The sequence below is a fragment of the Chiloscyllium plagiosum genome, chromosome 15 (genome assembly GCF_004010195.1).
Source record: "Chiloscyllium plagiosum isolate BGI_BamShark_2017 chromosome 15, ASM401019v2, whole genome shotgun sequence".
Taxonomy (NCBI): domain Eukaryota; kingdom Metazoa; phylum Chordata; class Chondrichthyes; order Orectolobiformes; family Hemiscylliidae; genus Chiloscyllium; species Chiloscyllium plagiosum.
Genome location: NC_057724.1, coordinates 68,497,926 through 68,520,805, shown reverse-complemented (window position 1 = coordinate 68,520,805; position 22,880 = coordinate 68,497,926). Strand labels below are relative to the sequence as shown.

Below are 22,880 nucleotides of genomic sequence, written 5' to 3'. Positions count from 1 at the left end.
GGAAACCCACGCAGACATGGGGAGAATGTGCAAACTCCACACAGTCAGTCGCCTGAGGAGGGAATTGAACCCGAGTCTCAGGCGCTGTGAGGCAGCAGTGCTAACCACTGTGCCACCGTGCCGCCCACGTGAAATAATTATTAAAAGCAAACTTTCCTACAACATGTACACAATTATACTCAGAGGTTCTTTTGGATTTAACAAGTGGAATGAGCTTTTACCATGTTGCTGGAGGTGGCTATACTTGTCTCTACACTGGGGACAGAAGACGCAGTCAGTGAGGTAGAAGCTCAGAGTCTGAAGTGTGTCAGTGGTTTTCTAGATGAAAGCCACTTACCAGCTGGCTGAAGCCTGGAAGCAGGTTGTTGGCTGAGACTTGCCAGGTGCCCGACTGGACTTTCTACAAACTCACTGTCGGTCACAACTGGCAATGAAACAAAATTTTTCGTGATCTTAATCATGTAAATAACCAACTCCTGGACTTATAAACAACTTCATAGGAGATCTTGTCACATCATCAAGATTATAAAGGATTTGGGAAATATTTATCTATTGTGGAATGTAACAAATAATGATGGAAGTAGATAGTATTAAATTAACCATTCCTGTATGAAGCGGACTCATTAGACAGTCTGAAATAGCATAGCACTGTAATTACAATTACATTACTGCATCGGCAGCTGGCTTCTTTCATTCAGATCATAATCTGGAGTTTTGAGGAATATCTAAAAAGCAGCATTTTCATTGTGCTTACCTTTAAAAATTGGGGGATGACAAGGCGCCCAGTAGCCACAAGGCAGACTTGCTCTTTTGCTGCAGATCGAAATGACCTTGATATGGCTGATTCAAAGCCATTGCAAGAAGTCATAGGCACTGGAAAGATAATAATGTCCTTTTAGAACAGGGGAAACAGTTTTGCCTCAACTGCATGGTTACACTGTAATTTGTGAAATATTGTGCAAAATACTGTGAAAGTTGAATTGGAAAACTATCCATCCAGTAAAACAGGCTGGATTGTTGGGCACAGTGAAGGTGGCTTTGGAGGTGGGTGGGTAAGGGGAAGGCTGGTTAAAAAAATGCAGGGAAACCTCAGCAGGGCATCTCCCTGACGTGTCCCCACTGGCAGCAAACTGTCCCACAGGGTAGGGACATGGGGCAGTTGCCCACAGCACGCAGGATGACAGCCAACATGGAGAGTTGAGACCCCACAGTAAGTGCAAGTAATGGGGTCTCTGCTGCCTTCTTTACAGCAGAATGCTGTGTGCAGAGGCTGCCCCTTCAATAATGGCTTCAGGAATCGGAGCTGGACGTTCAGAGCCATGAAAGGATGGGTATGGCCACAGTCATGGTCACCAACAATCTATTGGAGTGGTTGCCCATCCAAACCGCTTCCACACAGGTTGAGGTCACAGCTTTTTAAGCCCTGATGTGCAACTCAGCCAAGGTGCCTTTGGTGCTCAACAGTCCTCATGCTCCCTGATGGTCTTCAGTAGCACTGACCTTGGTGGGAGGTGCCCTCTAAATGAGCCAGTAGTATTGAGAGCCATTCGGCCTGTTGAGTCCACACCAATCCTCTGAAGAGCATCGCACCCAGATCAATTCCCAACCCCTCTGTAACCACGCATTTTTCATGGCTAACCCAGCTAGCCTGCACATTCCTGGACACTATGGGAATTTAGCATGGCCACTCCACCTAACCTGCACATTTTTGAACTGTGGGAAGAAACTAGACCACCCGGAGGAAACCCACGCTGACACAAGGAGAATGTGCAAAGTTCACAGAGACAATCGCCCAAGGATATAATCCCTAGCATTGTAAGGCAGCAGTGCTAACCCCTGAGCCACCATGCTGCCCTCGGTTGGCAATCTCAGAAGCAACCAGTCAGGAAGTTTTCTTTATGAAAGACTGCCTTGCCTGTTGTACTCCTGCAGGCCTTCAACTTTGAGGTCCTGTGACTTGCCTGATTTTGGCAAATTATTTATAACATCTATTTTACTTTTGACAAAAAGAGTTTTACTCCAATAATTTAAGGGCTCCAAGACCACAATGGAAATATGAAACCACTTTTTAATCTCTCGTTTATCTTGAAATAATTAACAAGAGTAGGACAAGTAAATGATTATAATTTAAACTCACCAATATTGTGAAATCTAAAGCTTCCTACAAATTTTACATATTCATACATAGGAGGTTCCTTGGGATCTAACGATCCTCTTGATAAATGACAACAAAATTCAACGTGATTTTGATCTGAGAGAAAAAAAGGTAAGATTCAGTTATTATTGAAGATATTGTACCAGATTATTCTAGGGTGCATTTACAATGGAAAGGGTATATCTATTCAATTGATTTTCAAGCAGTTTCCAAAAAAAAAAGTCAACATCACAATGAGCAATTCTAACTTTAAGGAGGTTCCTGATTCCTGAACAAGGGCTTATGCCCGAAACATCGATTCTCCTCCTCCTTGGATACTGCCTGACCTGCTGCGCTTTTCCAGCAACACATTTTTCAATTCTAACTTTAACACAAGGATTGGATGTTTTCCATTAAATACACTTGAAGAGGATTTCTTTTTTAAGACTAATGATTCAATGCCAATACATTTCTCTCAAGTATAATCCTCGGTAAAAAACTATAAACAGTGTTGCATCTAATTAGACTTCTCTCTTGCTGCTCTGTGGCTTGTGTTACTCTACCTTTCTACAGAATTATTGCTTCAAAGTAAATGTTTGTTTTACGAATGGCAAACTTTGGTGGGATTTAAGTCTGAACAGGGTGGAAATTTCTTTGCCATCTGTTCCCGAGATGCCCTGAGGTTGAGAGAGTTTTGACAGACCTGTCTTGCTCATTCTCCATTGCCCTGACCTGGAGTATTTGGGGATAAATGTTTTCCAAATGGGGTGCACAATTGTGACCTGTTTGGCAATTTGCAGTGCCATTGTAACATTTAAATGGGGCTGACGGAGGATTTTTATTTTGCCAGTGTAAGGTCATCAAAGCAGAAAGCTATCAGAATGTTATAAAAACCATCTGGTTCATAAATGCCCTTTAGAAAAGGATTTCTGCCAACCATCGGGCAGCACGGTAGCTCAGATAGAGCTGGTTTGGAATGTACAGGTTATGAGTGAATCAAATTGCTGTTGTAGAAATAATTCTGTATCTTTAACAGGCTTTAGAAATCTGACAGAATTAAAAATCATGTCAGTCATTGGAATTTGTCTTAAGTTATCAAGTCCCTCTCATTTCTCTTTAGGAGGTGATTAGTCACATGCAACAAGTGCATTAAAGAAATGTGGTTGCTTTCACCGTGTTGTGCATTCAGAACCAGACTCCGTGTGCAACAACAGCCTGAATCCAACGTGTTGATTATGAAATTGCACAGAAACTCCTTCAATTTCTTTGTCCTCAGGGTCAGCTTGTCTGCTAACTCAGAAGCAATCAACCCACCCCTCAATCATTTTGTGTAGTTGTCCAGCCTTGTTACTCCTTTAGAGAAATTTGCCATGGTAAATGCAACTGACTGATCAGCTGTAAGCCCTAGTGTATGCAATGTTTAGCTCACTGGTTCACTCACATTATCATTACCATGACAAGACCATGTTAACAACCTCTCGTCTACCTTAGAAGTATAATTGGGACAGATATTTCAAGCACTACTGGTTTCTACAATAAACCATGCATCACTTCATCTGACAGCAACATGTTCTTTACTTATGAAAAGAACTGATGGGATATAATGGCCCTCTGAACATCACACATGTCAATCATGTGTGCTGGTCTGTATTGAAACCTGGAGTTATGTTGTTACTGCATGCTGGGCCAAGGGAGAATTAAATTGTAGGTTTGATTTTCCCCACAACTCCACTCCCAGCATGAGATGCACTATTGCCTTGGTGTTAAGGAAAAATAAATGATAAAAGAAAGTATGTAAGTTCGCTCACTAAGCTTGAAGGTTTGTTTACAGATGTTTCATCACCATACTACGTAACATCATCAATGGGAGTCTCCGGTGAAGCGCTGGTAGTATGACCCACCTCTCTATTTATAGGTCTTGGTTTCTTAAGGTAGGTGATATCATTTATGATTTTTTTTTAAGGGGAGTTAGATAGGATCTAAATCGATGTGCTTATTGATGGAATTCTCGTTAGAGTGCTATGCCTCTAAAAATTCTCTTGCGTGTCTTTGTTTTGCCTGTCCTCGCCCGTCCTAGGATGTGTATGTTGTCCCAGTCTAAGTGGTGTCTTTCTTTGTCTGTATGTATAAAAACTAGTGATAGTGGGTTGTGCCTTTTGGTGGCCAGTTGGTGTTCATGTATCCTGGTGGCAAGTTTCCTGCTGGTTTGTCCGATGTAGTGTTTTTTACAGTTCTTGCATGGTATCTTGCCAATGACGTTAGTTTTGCTGGTAGTATCTAATGGACCATAAGGGTACAACAAAGACTTTCACTCAGGAATTTCCAAATATGTGTTTGAAGTCACTGTGGTAACATTAGATACACGGCAGCTAGTTTGTGTACAGAAAGCTCCCAGAGACACTAAGATGGTCAGGTCATGGTCATCTGTTCTAATGATATGAATTGAAGGATAAGTATTGACCTGATCACCAAGGATAATTCTCTTCCTGTTCAGGTAACGCCATGAAATGTTCAAGTCCCTGCCACTGCCCTCCAAGACAGAGAGAGAGAGAGAGAGGAGTCTCAGGTTTAACATCATGTTGTGGGTGTACAAGCCATTGGCAGGCCCCTTTCAGAATAATACACATAATTCTGGTCACCTTGCTATAGGAAGGATGGTGTTAAACTGAAAAGAGTGCAGAAATAATTTACAAGGATGTTGCCGGGACTGAAGGGCCTGAGTTATGAGGGGAGACTGGATAGGCTGGGACTTTTTTCCTTGGAGTGTTGGAGGATGAGGGGTGACCTTATAAAGGGTTATAAGATCATGAGGGGCATAGATAGGATGAATAGCCGAGGTCTTTTACCCAGGTTAGGGGAGACCATAGAGAGCTAGAGAGCAGAGATTTAAGGTGAGAGGGAAAATACTGAAAGGGACATGAGGGCCAACTTTTTAACACACAGAGGGTGGTGCGTGTATGGAATGAGTTGCCAGAGGAAGTGCTGGAGGCTGGTATAATTACAACAATTCAAAGAAAGTTGGACAGGTACATAAATAGGAAAGATTTAGAGGGATATGGACCAAATATAGGCAAGTAGAAATAATAAAGTTTGGGAACCTGGTTGGCGTGGATAAGTTAGATGGAAGGGTCTGTTTCCATGCTGTATAACTCTATGACTCTATCTCATTCAAAATAAAAACAAAAGCATTGCCATAAGGCGGCATTGCCACAGTGCCATCACTGAATGTCTTGCCATGTACCAAACCATAGCAAAGCTGGAATAATTCCCATTCCCTCACTGATTGTGATGAAGAGTTTGCCAGAATCAGAGATTATTATTAGATACCATTAATCAAACTGTTGAGACACTTTTGGAGCCTGTGGGATCTAAACCTGGGCCTCCCAACCCTGATGTGTTCATTGATATTTTGTGCATAACCATTTAGTTACTCTAGGTGGGTACGTTATTAACCATAGCTCATGAGGGACTGTATGCATCTCTGTCTGTTAGAGATAATTGGTTACAGAGCTTGAGGGGCACCACTCTGCATCAAACATAAATCATACACGTGTACAATAGCCTGAACTGGAATTTAGCCTGTGCTGTCGGTGTGATTCTGAAGCACACAGTAGCCTTAACTGAGGCATTCATGAGGGTCATGGATGATTATTTGGAGTGAAATGGTGTACAGGGATATTGTAGCTGTAGATGTCACTTGGGGTGGTGAAGTTTCAGAGCATGTTAAGAGCAATAAGGAGAAGGTAGTCAGAACTGAACCATTCTGAGGAAGGGACACTGGACCTGATCTCTCCACAGATGCTGCCTGACCTGCTGAGTTTCCCCAGCAATTTTTGTTTAGGTTCCTGATTGTGAGGAGGATGGTCTCAGACTGTAGTCTGATATTGATCAGCGGGTAAATTGGGCAGAGCAATGGCAGATGAAATTTACTCCAATAAGTGCCAGGTAATACATTTTGGGAGTTCTAATAAGAGAAGGATATACATAATGAATGGTGGGTTCTTAGGGAGTACTGAGGAACAAAGAGACCTTGGTATACAAGTCCATCGATCCCTGAAGCTGTCAGCACAGGTAGACAGTGTGGTGAAAAAGGCAAAGGGAATCCTAGTCTTCATATGCTGGAGTATACAATATGGGAGCAAGGAAGTCTTGTTACAACTGAATAAAATATTGGTTAGGCCACATAGAATACTGTGTGGACTTCTAGTTGCCACACAATCAGAAAGATGATTTTGCGCTGAAGAGGGTGGAATGGAGATACACCAGGACGTTGCCTGAAATGAAAAGTCTCAGTTATGAGGAGAGATTGGATAAGCTGGGTTTGTTTTCCATGGAGTGGAGGAGGCTGAGGGAGAATCTGATTGATGAGAGGCAAAGGGAGTCCAAAACTGGAGGGCATAGGTTTAAGGTGAGAGGGGACAAATATAAAAGGGACCTGAGGGGCAACATTTTTCCACAGAAGCTGGTGCATGTATGGAATGAGTTGAGGAATGGTACAATTACACCATTTAAAAGACTTCTGGATGGGTATGAGTAGGAAGGGGTTGGAGGGATATGGGCCAAATGCCAGCAAATGGGACTAGATTAATTTAGGAAATCTGGTCAGCATGGATGAGTTGGGCCGAAAGGTTTGTTTTCGTGCTGTACATCCCAATGACTCTATGACAGCATTCTCCTCATGGCAGACAATGTAAGGCCAGAGGGCAAAACTTAAGGTGAGGAATAAGTGGATTAGATGGGATCTGAGGAAAAAAACATTCACCCAGACGGTGGTAGGAATACGGAACATGTTGCCTGAGAGGTTGGTAGAGGCAGATAATCTCGCATCATTTAAGAAACATGTGGATGAGCACTTCAAATGAAAGGGCAAAGTTGGCTATGGGTCAATTGCAAATTAAAGGGATTAGTGTAGTTTGGTGGTTATAGTTGGCATGGACATAGGGTGCTGAAGAACCTGTTTCTGTGCCGTGTGACTGTACAGGAAAAGACAGGAGATTGCCAGTAGGTAATAGAACCAATGTCGTTATAATGAGCCAAATGGCCACCTTCTGTACCATAACGCCTCTGTGATTCAGTGATAGCCAGCGAGTTAACAGAGCTAATTGGCCCACTGTACCCTTTTCTTCTGGTAATACCAAACAGAAACAAAAATATATGAAAGCCTGAATAGCAAAAGAAAAATCCCTGAGCTGAAGATCAAAATGGCAGGAGAACAAAATGAAACAATTTCCTTTCTTCTGGGCTGCTAGAATGCAGGAAATAATTCTAAATAAAAGAAAGCCTTCCAGCTCAGCGAGCAAACCTACATCCATAATTCTAAATTGTTAAATAAAAACAGAGTGCAGCCTTAAATCCATCTATTTTAAATAGTTCTTTGAATTTTCCCTATTCCCTTTGCTCAGTATTCAATGTGCTCATACACTAGACTCAGAGAAGCCAACCTCATTTTATTTCAATGAAATGTGATATTTTATTGGGCAACAAATTATTTTCAGATAGCATTGGATTGTCTGTAAAGAGCTAGGAACTACTTATACAGGAATCAATTGCATGTGTAAGTGTTTTCGTCAGACCACATTCATGGATGCGTTGGAGAGTTAAGCTTTTGTGGAACCTGAAAATAGCCTAAACACCAAGAAAGCATGACAGCTGTAAGAATGACAAGAGCTTTCAACATTTGAGGCTTAAAGTCTGATTATTTCAAAGATCTGGGATCCAGAAGACTACCAGAATACATAACGCACATTGTGCTTTCAGTGAAATGCTCTCTATTTTCCTAAAATTAAACTGAATGTGTACTTTAAAAGGAAAAGAAGGAACTAGGGATTCAAGTACTTAAGTCATTGAAGTTTAGTTCACATTAGACAGGGTGGTTAGAAAAGTATTCAGCATGATTGCCTTCATTGCTCAGACCTTTGAGTACAGGAGCTGGAATGTCATGTTGAGGTTGTACAGGACATTGGTGAGGCCTCTTCTGGAATCCTGTGTCCAGTGCTGGTCACCCAGTTATAGGAAGGATATTATTAGGCTGGAGATGATTCAGAAGAGATTTACCAGGACATTGCCAAGTGGGGGGGGGGAGTGGGGGTGGAGTTTGCGTTATAAAGAAAGGGTGGATAGGCTCGGACGTCTTTCACTGGAGTGTAGAAGGTTGAGAGGTGACCTTAAAGAGGTTTATAAAATAATGAGGGGTACAGGTAAGGTGGATGGTAGGGTGACTTTTCCCTAGGATGGGGGATTTCAAGATTAAGGGGCGTATTTTAAAGGTGAGGGGGGGAGATTTAAGAAAGACATGGAGCAAATATTTTACAGAGAGGGTGGTGGTTCACGTGTGGAATGAACTTCCTGAGGGAGTGCTGGATATAGGTACAATTACAACGTTTAAAAGATATTTGGATAAGTACATGAATAGGAAAGGTTTGGAGCGATATGGGTCAGGAGCAGGCAGGTGGGACTAGTTACGTTTGCGATTATGGTCGGCATGGACATGGTTCATACTGTGATGTATGAAAGAGGGAAGGAGTGGGGCTAATTTGTTAACCCTTTTAGAGAGTTTGTACAAACATGGAATGGCCTCCTTTTGTACTGTCCCATTCTCTGAAAACTGAAGATAATTCTGCAATCTGCTGCTGCTGCAAATCTTGTTTCTTCCTGAAACTCTGTTGTGGTTTTATGTTATTTATCGACTCTTGTTCGAATCTTTGCTTCTTGCACTTTTTGTTTGCAGCTGCATCTGAAACATTGCTCACAGGTCCCTGCCTGAAACTCCCAACTGTTAAATCAATGAAAATAGGCCACCAAGTGGTATGAGTCATCCAGCAAAACACCAGCAAGTTCTCACCAAACAACAGGCAATAACTGTCTTGCACTTTCCAGGCTGTGTGCTTGCTGATTCAGGCCTCACATAAGCATTTTTAAAGACTTTGACGCAAATAAAAATTAGTCACAGGTCGGTTTTGTAGAGTAGAGAGTACGACAGCAACTAGAAATTGTAAGGTTGTAGATTTTATGCTGGGGAAATGGAGGCTGCATCGACAACCCTGAGTATAGGCAAGTGTTCGAATAGCTGGGCCAAGGCTGGCAGTTGTAAAATGACAATCCAGCTGACTGGGTTTCTACACAATCTGTCATCGCTCAGGGTAGCCTCACTGACTTCCCCCTTTTATTTCTTCAGGTGGTGACGTCTGCACTGCACTGACCCACATTAAGTGTGTTCTGAGGACTTGACCTGAAACGTTCACTCTGATTTCTCTCCACAGATGCTGCCAGTCCTGGTGAGCTTTTCCAGCAATTTCTGTTTTTGTTTCACATTGCCATTGCAATATAATCAGAAATACATATCAGTGCCAGTGCTTCAACTCACTGAGGATTACAGGAATTGTTTACAATACTGTCAGCTGTGACACAGAGTCAGCTTTCTCAAATCAAGTCAGATGTTCTTGATTCTATTTGAGTTGAGCACAAAGGCAAAGGTTATATTTCCACTGCTGTACTGAGGGAATGCTGCACCGTCAGAGGTTCTGTCTTTTAGTTGGAATATTAAATTACCTGCTTTCCCTCTAAGGTGGCCATAGCACGACCTGTCTTTTGATGGGGGTGTGTTTGGGACCTCAACGATAATGTCATTAGACTAGCAACCTGGATACCCAGTCTGCTACTTCTTGAGCACAGTTTCAAATGGCAACTGGTGGAACATAAACTCAGCAATGAAACATAAAGCTAGCCTCAGTAACAGAGACCATGAACTGTTGTAGATTATCAAAAAGGCCAATCCGATTCACTAATGTCCTTGAAGGAAGGAAGTCTGCCTCCCCTTATCTGGTTTGGCCTACATGTGACTCCAGACCCACTGCAAGGTGGTTGACTCTTAAACGCTCTGGAAATGATCCAGGAAGCCATTCCATTCAAGAGCAATTCGGGAGAGGCAACAAACATCCTATGGAAGAATTACAAAATCAACTATTTAAAGAGAAGAAGAGTCCTCCCTCGCAGCTTGGACAATATTTCTTTTACTATCAACTTCAATAGAACAGATGATCTGGTCATTATTACATTCTTGTAGGTGGGAAAGAGCTTGCTGTGTAGAATCTAATTGGCTACCATGTTTCCTATATCACAAGATACTTCAAAAAATAAATACTTAACTGTAAAATGGTTTGAGATATCTTGAGGATGTGAAAGACACTATATAAATGAAAAGCATTCTTTCTTTCAACTGTCTTACACTCTTTTTATTCCTTATCTTCTCATTTAACCCAGTTCTTTGGGCTTAGGCCTTCCAACAGCTACACTTCCAGCCATCTTTCCTTCCCCTATGAACATTGCAACAACAGATCAAAATTGGGGCGATGACTTAGATCCACCTTCTGATGTCCTCAGTTAAACTTGCACTAAGAGTTAGCAGCGTGACACTAGTTTTCATGATAAAGCAAATGGAAGCAGTGTACATACTGTTCAGATAGTCACGAGTAACCGGGTCTGTCATTAGCATCTGATTCGATAGCAGCTTGTATACTTCTGCATGCTCTTGTTCTGGGAGGAAATTCAATATATTTTGGTCCACTAGATCTGACTGGTACAAAAGAAAAAGATGTTAGCTTTTCAATGAAACTTATGTCTCCATATAACTACAGAAAAATGTCACATCTTTCTCTCATGCGGACTATTGAATAAATCCTCCATTTTTCAGCACTTCCTCCTTAATAACTCAGCTCATTACTGCAAAGAGTTTTGTCTTTTTATTTTTCTGTGTATTTCATTGTATTTCACTGAAATGAGAAAGGAATCATTTTAAAACCAGGCTTTGTTTGGAGGATTACTGTATTCTTAAAAGTAAGTGATCCGACACACATTGTAAGCACAGTTTGCACAGCCACTGGTTTCAGCATTTGTTGAAGTGTAGTTTGCAGATGAACTCGGGTCTAAGGTTTGTGTATAAATGGAGCTTTGGTTGCAATAAGTAGCAGAGGGTTGTGTAGACTAGTGACCAGTTACGGATGAGAAAGCCTTTCTGCCTGCCAACAACAATGTGATTGGTTCTCAGGTAGTTGAATAACTTGGAGCTGTGAAGAATATAGTTAAAAGCTTCAGAGTCCCACCAGTTCAGGAACTGTCTCTGTCCTCTGCAGTAAAAGATACTTTAAGCTTGAAAAAAAGTTGTTTTTTTCTTTCAGCAGTTGCTGTAAGCATGACTTTTAATTAATAAGTCAGTGTCCATTTGTAACTGTGAGTAGTTTGTGCCCCTCCTACAAATATCTGGAGAAGGAAGACTGAGAAGCAGAATTCTGATCAGAACAAGAAGCATCCCAGGAGATCCTGTGATGGAGATTACTGAACAGATTTTCCAGTTTAACTTCCACCCACAACACCCATATTTTATTTTGTCATGCCTGTGCCCATGTGTAAAGAGGGATTAGAGTTTAATGTTAAAGGTTGATTGTTCATAATTGCTTGGCTGTAGTCTATTTATTTCTAATAAAAGGTCAACCTTGTTTATATGTAAGAGCTTGGTGCACATTTTCTGTCAAACTGGGTCTGAAAATCAGGTAAATTGGGCTACTCTCTGTCCCTTTAGCTTTTTATGATGACTTTGGGAGTCTTGGGGCTTAATTTCTAGCATACTAACTCAGTAAGGTGAGACAATACTTGCACTGATAACAATCAGAGGCATTTATTTATTACAGATTATCACTACAGTGCAGAAAGAGACCATTTAGCCCATTGAGTGTGCACTAGCCTCCTGAAAAGCCCCCCCCCAATCCCCATAACCCTACGTTTAGCATGGCCAATCCACCTAACCTGCATCTCTTTGGACTGTAGGAGGAAAATGGAACACCCAGAGGAAACCCACACAAACACAGGAAGAATGTGCAAACTCCACACAGACAGTCACCCAAGGGTGGAATCAAACCCAGGTCCCTGGTGCAGCAGCAGTAACCACTGAGCCCCCATGCCATCCCATTATGATTCCAAAGATGTGCAGGTTAGGTGAATTAGCCATGGGAAATTGCCCAACATGTCCAGGGTTGTGCAGGCAAGGTGAATTAGCCATGGGAAATTGCCCAACATGTCCAGGGTTGTGCAAGCTAGGTGAATTAGCCATGGGAAATTGCCCAACATGTTCAGGGTTGTGCAGGCTAGGTGAATTAGCCATGGGAAATTGCCCAACATGTTCAGGGTTGTGCAGGCTAGGTGGATTAGCCATGGGAAATGCAGGATGACAGAGATAGGATAGGGTATGGTGGGTTTGGTTTGTGATGCTCTTCAGAGAGTTGGTGTGGATTTGATGGGCTGAATGGCCTGCTTCCACACTGTAGCGATTCTATGATCCTATTCTATGATTATCTTGACATCACCTATTCTTCTTCATTTGCAAGCGATAAAATAAACAACTTTGAGTAGAACGGGATAAACCAATATGGAATAAAGGAAGAGAATGAGGCTCCTCGAGCCTATTCAGCTATTCAGTATCACAACATCATTTACCTACATTTGATTCATATCTCTTATCATTCTAGTCCACTAAAATTGTATCTACCTCCATCATAGAGTATTATTTGCCCCCCCAGCATTCTGCAGCCTTTTGGGAGAGATTTCTGGGCTTCTACCGTTCTTTCACTGGAAGATTGCTTCTTAAGACTATTCCTTAGAATCAGGGATAGTACCAGGGAATTGGGGAATTGCAAATGCCACACTGTTTTTCAAATAAAGTGTGTACAGATAAGCCCAGGAGCTGAAGGTCAGACAATTTTACTTTGGTGATGGGGAAACTTCTAGAAACAATAATTTGGGACAAACCAATAATCAGACGGATAGATGTCAGTTTAATAAGGAAAGCCAGCATGGATTTCCAAAGGGAAATGATGTTCAACTGGCATTTTATGAAGACGTACCAGAGAGGGTTGATCAGGTCCATTCTGTTTATGTAGCGTGCATTGGACTTCCAAAAGCTGTTCAATACAATGGTACACAACAGACTTGTGATCAAAGTTATAGCTCATGAAATAAAAGGGCCAATAGAAACATCGATACAAAATTAGTTGAGTGACTGGAAAATTGTGGTTAGTGGATGTTTTTATGGATTAGAGTACAGTTCCCCAGGAGGACCATGTTGGTCCCAACATTGCTTTCGCTTAGATAAATATAGTAATGGCCAAGTCCTTGGTGAACAGGGTACAATTTCAAAACTTCTGGATGTATAAAATGTGGATGCAATGTGAACTGTAAGGGAGATAGTTTAGAACTTCAAAAGAGCATAGGCAAGTTGGTGGAGTGGGTGGAGAGGTGGCAGATGCAGTTTAATTCAAAGAAATGTGAAGTGAATAAGTTTGGTAGGAAGAATAAAGACACAGGATAAAATCCAGGGCTCAAATCTAAATGGGGTGCAGGAGTGAAAGGTAGATATGTATAAGAATTTAAATGTGACAAGTCAGATTGAGAGAACAGATAATAAAACATACAGTTTTTCATATAATCTACGAATAACTACATGAGCAAGGAGCATGTTCACTGGCAAGAGCAATAGTGCAGCTTCAGCTGCAGTACAGTGGCCTCACTGCAGGAAGGATGTGAAGACCTCAGAGAAAGTAGTTCAGAAGAATAGTTCAAGGGATAAGGAATGTCAATTATGATAATCGATTGGAGACTTTAGTGCAGTCTTTCTTGAAGAAGAGAAGATCAACAGGTGATTTAATAGAAGGGATCCAAAATCATGAGGGATCTGAAGAGAATAGAGAGAGAGGAACTGTTTCCGCACATGAAAGGCTTAACAAAAAGAGGACACAGATTGAAAAATAATTATCAAAAGAAGCAAAAACGTTAATGAGAAGAAATTATTTCCTGAATCAAATAACTGAGATCTGTCTGGAATGCATTGCCTGAGACAATTGTAGATATAGGTTCAACTGCAGTATTCAAAACAGAATGAAATTGTCATCTGAAAGGAAGAATGTGCAAGGTTTGGTGAGAAGGCAAATGGCAGGAGGGAAATAAATGTTTGGGTGGCGCTAATTAGCACTGCTTCTTCACAGCACCAGAGACCTGGGTTCGATTCCAGCCTTGGGCAACTGTCTGTGTGGAGTTTGCACATTCTCCCCGTGTATGCATAGGTTTTCTCTGGGTGCTCTGGTTTCCTCCCACAGTGTCCAGAGATGTGGTCGGTTAGGTGCAATAGTCAGGGGTAAATATAGGGTAGAGGGAAAGAGTGTGGGTAGGTTACTCTTCGGAGGGTTGGTGTGGACTTTTTGGGCCGAATGGCCTGTTCCCACACTGTAGGGATTCTATTCTATTGAACCCATCAAGTGCCAATGTGGACACGATGAGCAAAATGGTCCCTTTCAACTTGCACATATTTGTGATTCTTCATTCTAGTGAGCCAATCTTTAATTTGAAGATATAACCACAGAGCATCCTGGAGAAACTCAGCAGTTCTTGCTGTCTCTATGGAGAGAGAAACAGAGTTAATGTTTTGAGTCTAGTGTGACTCTTCTTCAGAACTGTTCTGAAGAAACTGAATTGAAATGTTAACTCTGGTGATTCTGGTGAATCTACATTGCTCTGGCCCAAGGCTAGGACATTTTTTTATTCATTTGTGGGATTTGGGCATCACTGGCTGGCCAGCATTCATGTGCTGGCCATGATGAAGGGCTCCTGCCCAAAACGTTGATTTTCCTGCTCCTCGGATGCAGCCTGACCTGCTGTGCTTTTCCAGAACCACTCTAATCTTGGCTAGCATTCATAGCCCATCCTTATTTGCCCCTGAAAAGGTGGTGGTGAGCTGCCTTCCTGAATCGCTGCAGTCCACTTGCTGTGGGTTGACCCACAATGTCAGTAAGGAGGGAATTCCAGGATTTTGACCCAACAACTGTGAAGGAACTGCAGTATATTTCCAAGTCAGGATGGTGAGGGCTCGTAGGAGAACTTGCAGCTGGTGGTGTTTCCAAGTACCTGCTGCCCTTGTCCTTCTAGATGGAAGTGGTCGTGGGTTTGCAAGGTGCTGTCTTAAGATCTTTGGTGAATTTCTGCAGTGCATCTTGTAGATAGCACACACGGCTGCTACTGAGCCCCAGTGGTGGAGGGATTGAATGTTTGTATATGTGGTGTCAATCAAGTGGATTGCTTTGTCCTAGATGGTGTCAAACTTCTTGAGTGTTCTTGGAGCTACACCCATCTAGGCAAGTGGGGAGTATTCCATCACACACCTGATACTTGTGCCTTGTAGATGGTGAATAGACTTTGGGGTGTCAGGAGGTGAGTTACTTGCCACAGTATCCCTAGTCCCTGACTTGCTCTTGTAGCCACTATGTTTATGTGGTGAATCCAGTTGAGAATTTGGTCAATGGTAACCCCAAGAATGTTGACAGTGGGGGAATTCTGTGATGCTAATACTGTTGAATGTCAAGGGTTAGTGGTTAGAGTGTCTTTTATTGGTGATGGTCATTGTCTGGTGCTGTGTGGCGCGAATGTTACTTGATACTTGTCAGCCCAAGCCTGGATATTGTCCAGATCTTGCAGCAATTGAGCACAGACTGTTTCAGTATTTGCGAATTCACAAATGGTGCTGAACACTGTGCAATCATTGGCGAACATCCCCGTTTCTGACCTTATGACAGAGGGAAGGTCATTAATGAAGCTGCTGAAGATTGTTGGGCCAGGACACTACCCTGAGGGACTCCTGCAGAGATGTCCTGGAGCTGAGATGACTGACCCTCCACAACCACAACCATCTTCCTTTGTGCCAGGTATGACTCTAACCAGCAGAGTGTTTGCCCCCGAAACCCATTGATTTCAGTTTTGTCAGGTCTCCTTGATGACATACTGAGTCAAATGTGGCCTTGATATCAAGGGCTGTCACTCTCACCTCACCTCTGGGATTCAGCTCTTATGTCCATGTTTGATCCAAGGCTGTAATGAGATCAGGAGCTGTATGACCCTGGTGAAACCCAAAATGGGCATCACTGGGCAGGTTATTGCTGAGCAGGTGTTGCTTGAATGCACTGTTGATAAGCCCTTCCATCACGTTACTGATGATGGAGAGTAGACTGATTGGGTAATAGTTGGCCGGATTGAGTTTGTCCTGCTTTTTGTGTACAGGATATACCTGGGCAGTTTTCCACATTGTTGAGTAGATGCCAGGGTAGTAATGTACTGGAAGAACTTGGCTACAGGAGAGGCAAGTTCTGGAGCATGTCTTCGGTACTATTGCTGGAATGTAATCAGGGCCCATTGCCTTTGCAGTATCCGGTGCCTCCAACTGTTTCCTGATATTACGTGGAGTGAATCAAATTGGCTGGAGACTGGTATCTGTGATGCTGGGGACCACTGAAGGAACCCAAGATGGATCATGCACTCGGCACTTCTGACTGAAGATTCTTGCAAATGCATCAGCCTTATCTTTTACACTGATATGCTGGGCTCCTCCATCATTCACGACTGGATGTGGAAGGACGGCAGAGCTTCGATCTGATCTGTTGGTTGTGGAATCGCTTAGCTTTATCTATCACTTGCTGCTTATGCTGTCTGACATGCAAGTAGTCCTCTTTGGTACCTTCACCAGGTTGACACCTCATTTTTAGGTATGCCTGATGCTGCACTCTCCACTGAACCAGGGTTGGTCCCCTGGCTTGATGGTAATGGTTGAGTGAGAAACATACCAGGCCATGAGGCTGCAGATTGTGCTGGACTACAGTTCTGCTGCTGTTGATGGCCCACAGTGCCTCATGGATGCCCAGTTTTGAGTTGCTAGATCTGTTTGAAGTCTGTCCCATTTAGCACAGTGATAGTGCCCCACAACACAGTGGAGTTTATTCTCAATATGAAGGCAGGGCTTCGTCTCCACAAGGACAGTGTGGAGATCACTTTTACCTGAACTGTCATGGACAGATGCTTCTGCTGCCAGCAGGTTAGTAAGGATGAGGTCAAGTATGTTTTTTTCCTCTTGTTAGTTCCTTCACCACCTGCTGCAGGCTCAGTCTAGCAGTTAATATCCTTTAGGACCTGACCAGCTTGATCAGTAATGCTGCTGCTGGGCCACTCTTGATGGTAGACATTGAAATACCCTCACCCAGAGTACATCTTGCACCCTTGCCACCCTCAGTGCTTCCTTCAAGTGTTGTTCAACATGGAGGAGTACTGATTCATCAGCTGAAGGGGACAGTGCACGATAATCGTGAGAGGTTTCCTTGCCCATATTTAACCTGAAACCATTAGACTTCATTGGGTCTGGAGTTGATGTCAAGGACTCTGAGAGCAACTCCCTCCTGACTGTATCCCATGGTGCCACCACCTCTGCTGGGTCTGTCCTGCTGGTGGGACAAGGACATATCCAGGGATGGTAATGGTGGTGTCTGGGGTGTTATTTGTAAGGTATGATTCCATAAGAATGATTATATCAGGTTTTTGTTTGACTAGTCTGTGAGGCAGTTCTCCCAATTTTGGCACTAGCCCCCAAATGTTGCTAAGGAGAACTTTGCATGGTTGACAGGGCAGTTTGTGTTTTTGCCGTTGTCTTTTCCAGTTCCAAGGTAGATGCCAGGTGGCCCATACGGTTTCATTTCTTTGCTGTGACTTTCTAGTGATTGATACAACTGAGCGGCTTGCTAGGCCATTTCAGAGGACAGTTAAGAGTCAACCATGTTGCTGTGGCTCTGCAGTCACATGTAGGCCAGACCAGATAAGAATAGCACACTAGTGAATCAAATGAGTTTTTCTGACAGTTGATAATGGTTTCAGGGTCATCAGTCGCCTCTTAATTCCAGATTTTATTTATTGACCATCTGCCTTGGATTGATTCGAACCCAGGTCCCCAGAACATTATTCTGGGTTTCTGGATTAATAGTCGAGCGATAATACCACTAGGCCATCACCTCACCAGTCAGGTATCTTTCTTGAATGATGCCCAACACTGATGGAGTCTGCTCAATATTAATACTGAACACTGTGATAATCATTGTCAGCTTCTGCGGTGATCCTGATTTGGATCAGAATTCAGTGTGATAACACTTAATTCTTGATGTCCCTGCAAAAAAACCTAAATTGACTTACTTGGCACTGACGGCATGTTCCCAAACTACATTATCATATGAATAAATTAGGAGAAACTTGCATTATTCAAAAGGTAGTTACAATTTCTATGAAACATCAATTAGATGGGCTGAATAGCCTCTTTCAGGAGAGAAGTGAGTGTGGGGACACCTTTTTTTATTCAGTCATGGGATGCGGCTGTCACTGGCTTTGCCAGCATTTGTTACCCAATTGCCACATGAAGTGATTGGATTTCTGGGGCCATCTCAGTGGACAATTCAGAGTTGAAGTGTTCAGCCATGGGGCGGTGGGGTTGATTGGTGCGGATTGGTCCAGAGATGTTCTTTGAAACTCTGAACTCCCCCTCCTACTCTGCCAAGGATATGCAGCTCCTCCATCGTCAAACCCTTACCACCCAACACCTGGACGACGAATGCCTCATATTCTGCCTTGGGACCCTGCAACTACACGGGATCAATGTGGATTTCGCCAGTTTCCTCATTTCCCCTTCCCCCAAATTATCCCAGACCTAAGTTTCCAACTCAGCACCACCCTCCTGACCTGTCCATCACCTTCCCAATCACGCACTCTAGACTCTGATCTCCAGCATCTGCAGTCCTCACTTTCTCCAAAGTTTCATAGCTGCTTATTGACGTTATTAAACTTAACATTCCACTATGGGTGCAGATTCACTCATACACACTCGCATGCACATCCACACAACCGTATGCACACACACATACTCAGACACAAACACCCACACAGAAATACATATATACACACATATATACACACAGACTCATACACATGCACACACACACATACTCAAACACACACACAGACACATACACACAGGTGGAGACACATGTAGCCCCAGAATGTTTAGCATATCATTTTCCTTCTCTGGTTCAAAAACATATTTGCACTCTGGTGCTAAAATGGAAACATATGTCCTTAGAAATGAATAAATTCAAGATTTCCATTATGCTGTGAAAATGTCAATAAAATATAAGCAAATATTATACTGCAGCAATGATTTCATTTGGTCCAACTGTCATGTAATTGAGTTACTGAAGTCACATATTATTTCTCCAGACTTAGCCCAGTTATAGAATATTTAAAAGAACATTGTCTTAACAGACAGGGTGAAAAACTAATATACAAACAATACAAATTACTGGGTGCTGGACCTAATGAGATGGTGCTGATGCAATGTTTAGGTCTTAGTTTCTAAATAATAAGTTTTAGAGCAATTTCGTGCAACATGTTAAGATATGAGAACATAGGAGAATTCCCCAGGAAGCAGTACAGTGTGGGGGGTTATGCTAATAATATTGTTACTGATGGGTCCCCTCTTCACATCAGACCATTTAGGTAAGTTCTAATTCTGCATGTCTGAGCCCAAAGTGTGTCTCTTTAAGATTTTTGAATATGCTAAAGATACTGCATATGTGACTTCAAATAATTCTAGCTGAGCCATTTTGTGATTTCATCTGATATTCACTTTCAAACCGGAATATTATGACATGTAAGGAGGCCAGTCAGCCCATCTCTCCTGTTTCAGTTCCATGAAGGAGCTATCCAATTAGTCCCAGACTTCCATTGTCCTCCAATTATGACTTTTCAACATGGATCCAATTCCCCTTTGAAACTGCTTCTACCACACTTTCAGACAGCGCACTCCACCATTGTTATTCCTGTCACTTGGTCAGAGCGTGAAGTGTAATTATTGAAGTCCTAGAACTGCCTTTCAGCGGTCAGTCAAGTCAGCAGAGACCAAGGAGTGAAAGTGGAATTTATTTAAGTTCCAATATTCAATGTCTCACTGAGTCATACATCTAATAATGGAATTGGGATTTCATGGCAGTGTGTTGATGTTGTAATAGTGAAAAGAGTTGATTGCTAAACTGACATAGTTAATGCTTCAATACTTAATTTCTTTAAGGAATAATTTGTTGGGCGTGAGGTTAGGAATGAGACTTAAGGGTGAGAGAGATTGGACACAGGTAATCTACTCTGTTATACAACACTATACATCTCTACTCTCCAACAGGTTATAACTGAATAATGAAATTTGACTGGGACTTTGCACTTGACTGACTATAGATATCAAAGAGAACTTCACAGAGATCAATTACGTGGGCTTTGGTTACAGAATTGGGCAAATCCCTCAAAGAGGTAGGAATTGTTTTGGCAGATTCCAAGTTCAGAGATGTGCTGGTAAGTCTGCCTAAATTACAAGAAAATACAACAAAGAAGCTGGCAGTTCAGTCCAACTAGCCTAGGCTATTTTTCTTGCTTCATAGGAGCTCCTTACATATTATCTCATCTAAATCCCATCAACATAACCTTCTCGGTGCTTATTTTAATGAATGGAATTGAATTTGAGCAACGTAAATAAAATGCAGATGCTAGAGATCTGAAATAAAAGCAGAAATGCAACAGGTGGGAAGGGAAATAGTTAATAAGATAAAACTGTCTGGTTTCACTGCTTTTGCATGAGTGCTTGTTATCACCCATCTGTTTGCAGGACCACACATTTTGGTGATAGATTTAACAATCCACCACCCAGTAATTGCTTCAATAAGATTGTAATCTGTTGTTCAGGTTATCATTCTTTAACTGGGTCTGCTTGAGTAGGTTGTCCAATAGTCTGGGGAGCAGTAAATCTGATCAAATCCACTACCTATCTCATTATTCATTTTATTGTCTTGGGAATGAATGCATTTGCTGGAACTGTGCAGCCAACCTACATCTTCCTCCAGGCTCATTTTCATCTGAGAAGCTGACTTTTTCAGAGTTCAGGGATTTCAATCTCCTTGTTACTGATGAGCTGTACACATTCTATTAAGAACCTGACTGCCACCTTACACAGGCCCCCAGGTTTTCTGAGTAAACGCTGGGTGCTGAATGCTGTATAACAAATGACGGAAACCGAAACGCATGGTGCTGGAAAAGCACAGCAGGTCAGGCAGCATCCGAGCAGCAGGAGAATCAATGTTTTGGGCATAAGCCCTGCATCAGGAATGTGAAGAGGAAGGGGGCTGAGAGGTAAATAGGGAGAGGGGGGTGAGGCTTGGAGGGGAGTGGAGGGTAGCTGGGAAGGCAATAGGTAGATGCAGGTGGAGGGTGATTGTGATAGGTCAGTGTGGAGAGTGGAGCAGATAGGTAGGAGGAAGATGGACAGGTAGGACAGGTCAAAAGGGCAGTGCTGAGTTGGAGGATTGGATCTGAGATAAGGTGTGGTGAGGGGAGATTTGGAAACTAGTGAAATCGCTGTTGGTGCCCTGTGTGGTTGAAGGGTGTCCAGTGTGAGTATCCACTCACTGTACAGTCAGTGTCTCAGTTTAATCAACTAGAGCTAGATGTCAGATGTCCCACATCAGATGCCATATCACTTGGCCCTCACTCCTCCCGAGAACATCTTGACACCAAGAACAGCTATGTAAGAATCCTACTCATTGGCTACAGTTCAGCCATCAACACTATTATCCCCTCGAGACTGATTACTAAACTTAGTGATCTTGGACTAAGCCCCACTCTCTGCAACTGGATTCTCAGTTTCCTGAACCACAGGCCACAATCGGTGAAGATTGGAGACAATATTTCATCGTCACTAACACTTAACACTGGAGCCCTCCTCAGGGGTGTTTACTCAGCCTCCTGCTCGACTCACTGTATACCCATGACTGCGTTGCCATATATCAGACTAATGCCATTTACAAGTTCACTGATGACACCACCATAGTTGGTCGAATCTCAGATGGCAACAAAACAGACTACAGACAAGAGGTGGAAGACCTGGAAAAATGGTGCACTGAGAACAACCTAGCTCTCAATGCCAGCAAGACCAAGGAACTCATTATTGACTTTCAATGGGCTGATACTCATGCCCCCCTACACATTAACAGCACAGAGGTGGAACAAGTGGAGAATGTCAATTTCTGGGAGTGGTCATCCACAACAAGCTTTCATGGACTCTTCATGTGGCCGTACTGGCTGCAAAGACCCAGTAACATCTCTTCTTCCTCAGGCAGCTGAGGAAATGTGGCATGACGGCAAATACCCTTGCCAATTTTTATAGGTGCGCAATCGAGAGCATTCTGCCTGGATGTATCACTACCTGGTATGGTAACTGTGCTATTCAAGATTGGAGATAGTTACAGAGAGTGGTGAACTCGGCCCGGATGATCACAAAGGTCAACCTCCCATCTACAGAATCCATCTACCAGGCCTGCTGTCAAGGAAAGGTAGAAGACAGAGGGTGGTGGTGGAGGGTTGTTTTTCAGATTGGAGGCCTGTGACCAGTGGAGTGCCACAAGGATCGGAGCTGGACCCTCTACTTTTTGTCATTTACATAAATAATTTGGATGCGAGCATAAGAGGTACAGTTAGTAAGTTTGCAGATGACACCAAAATTGGAGGTGTAGTGGACAGCGAAGAGGGTTATCTCAGATTACGAAAGGATCTTGACTAGATGGGCCAATGGGCTGAGAAGTGGCAGATGGAGTTCAATTCAGATAAATGTGAGATGCTGCATTTTGGGAAAGCAAATCTTAGTAGGACTTATACACTTAATGGTAAGGTCCTAGGGAGTGTTGCTGAACAAAGAGACCTTGGAGTGCAGGTTCATAGCTCCTTGAAAGTGGAGTCACAGGTAGATAGGATAGTGAAGAAGGCGTTTAGTATGCTTTCTTTTATTGGTCAGAGTATTGAGTACAGGAGT

At 42.7% G+C, this 22,880-nt stretch overlaps 1 protein-coding gene across 7 annotated transcripts in view; it reads right to left on the bottom strand.

Moving 5' to 3' along the window:
• The window catches only part of npas2 (neuronal PAS domain protein 2), a 268,594-nt gene that overhangs the window by 56,632 nt on the left and 189,082 nt on the right, over window positions 1–22,880 (bottom strand). For 6 of the 7 annotated variants that reach the window (XM_043705135.1, XM_043705134.1, XM_043705131.1 and 3 more), the window contains 3 exons: window positions 10,586–10,706; window positions 2,138–2,251; window positions 755–873 (listed from right to left, as the gene is read on the bottom strand). In XM_043705135.1, the coding sequence (XP_043561070.1) occupies window positions 755–873; window positions 2,138–2,251; window positions 10,586–10,706 (354 nt within the window). The remainder of the gene's footprint in view (window positions 1–754; window positions 874–2,137; window positions 2,252–10,585; window positions 10,707–22,880) is intronic. The other variant, XM_043705137.1, reaches the window with a different exon arrangement.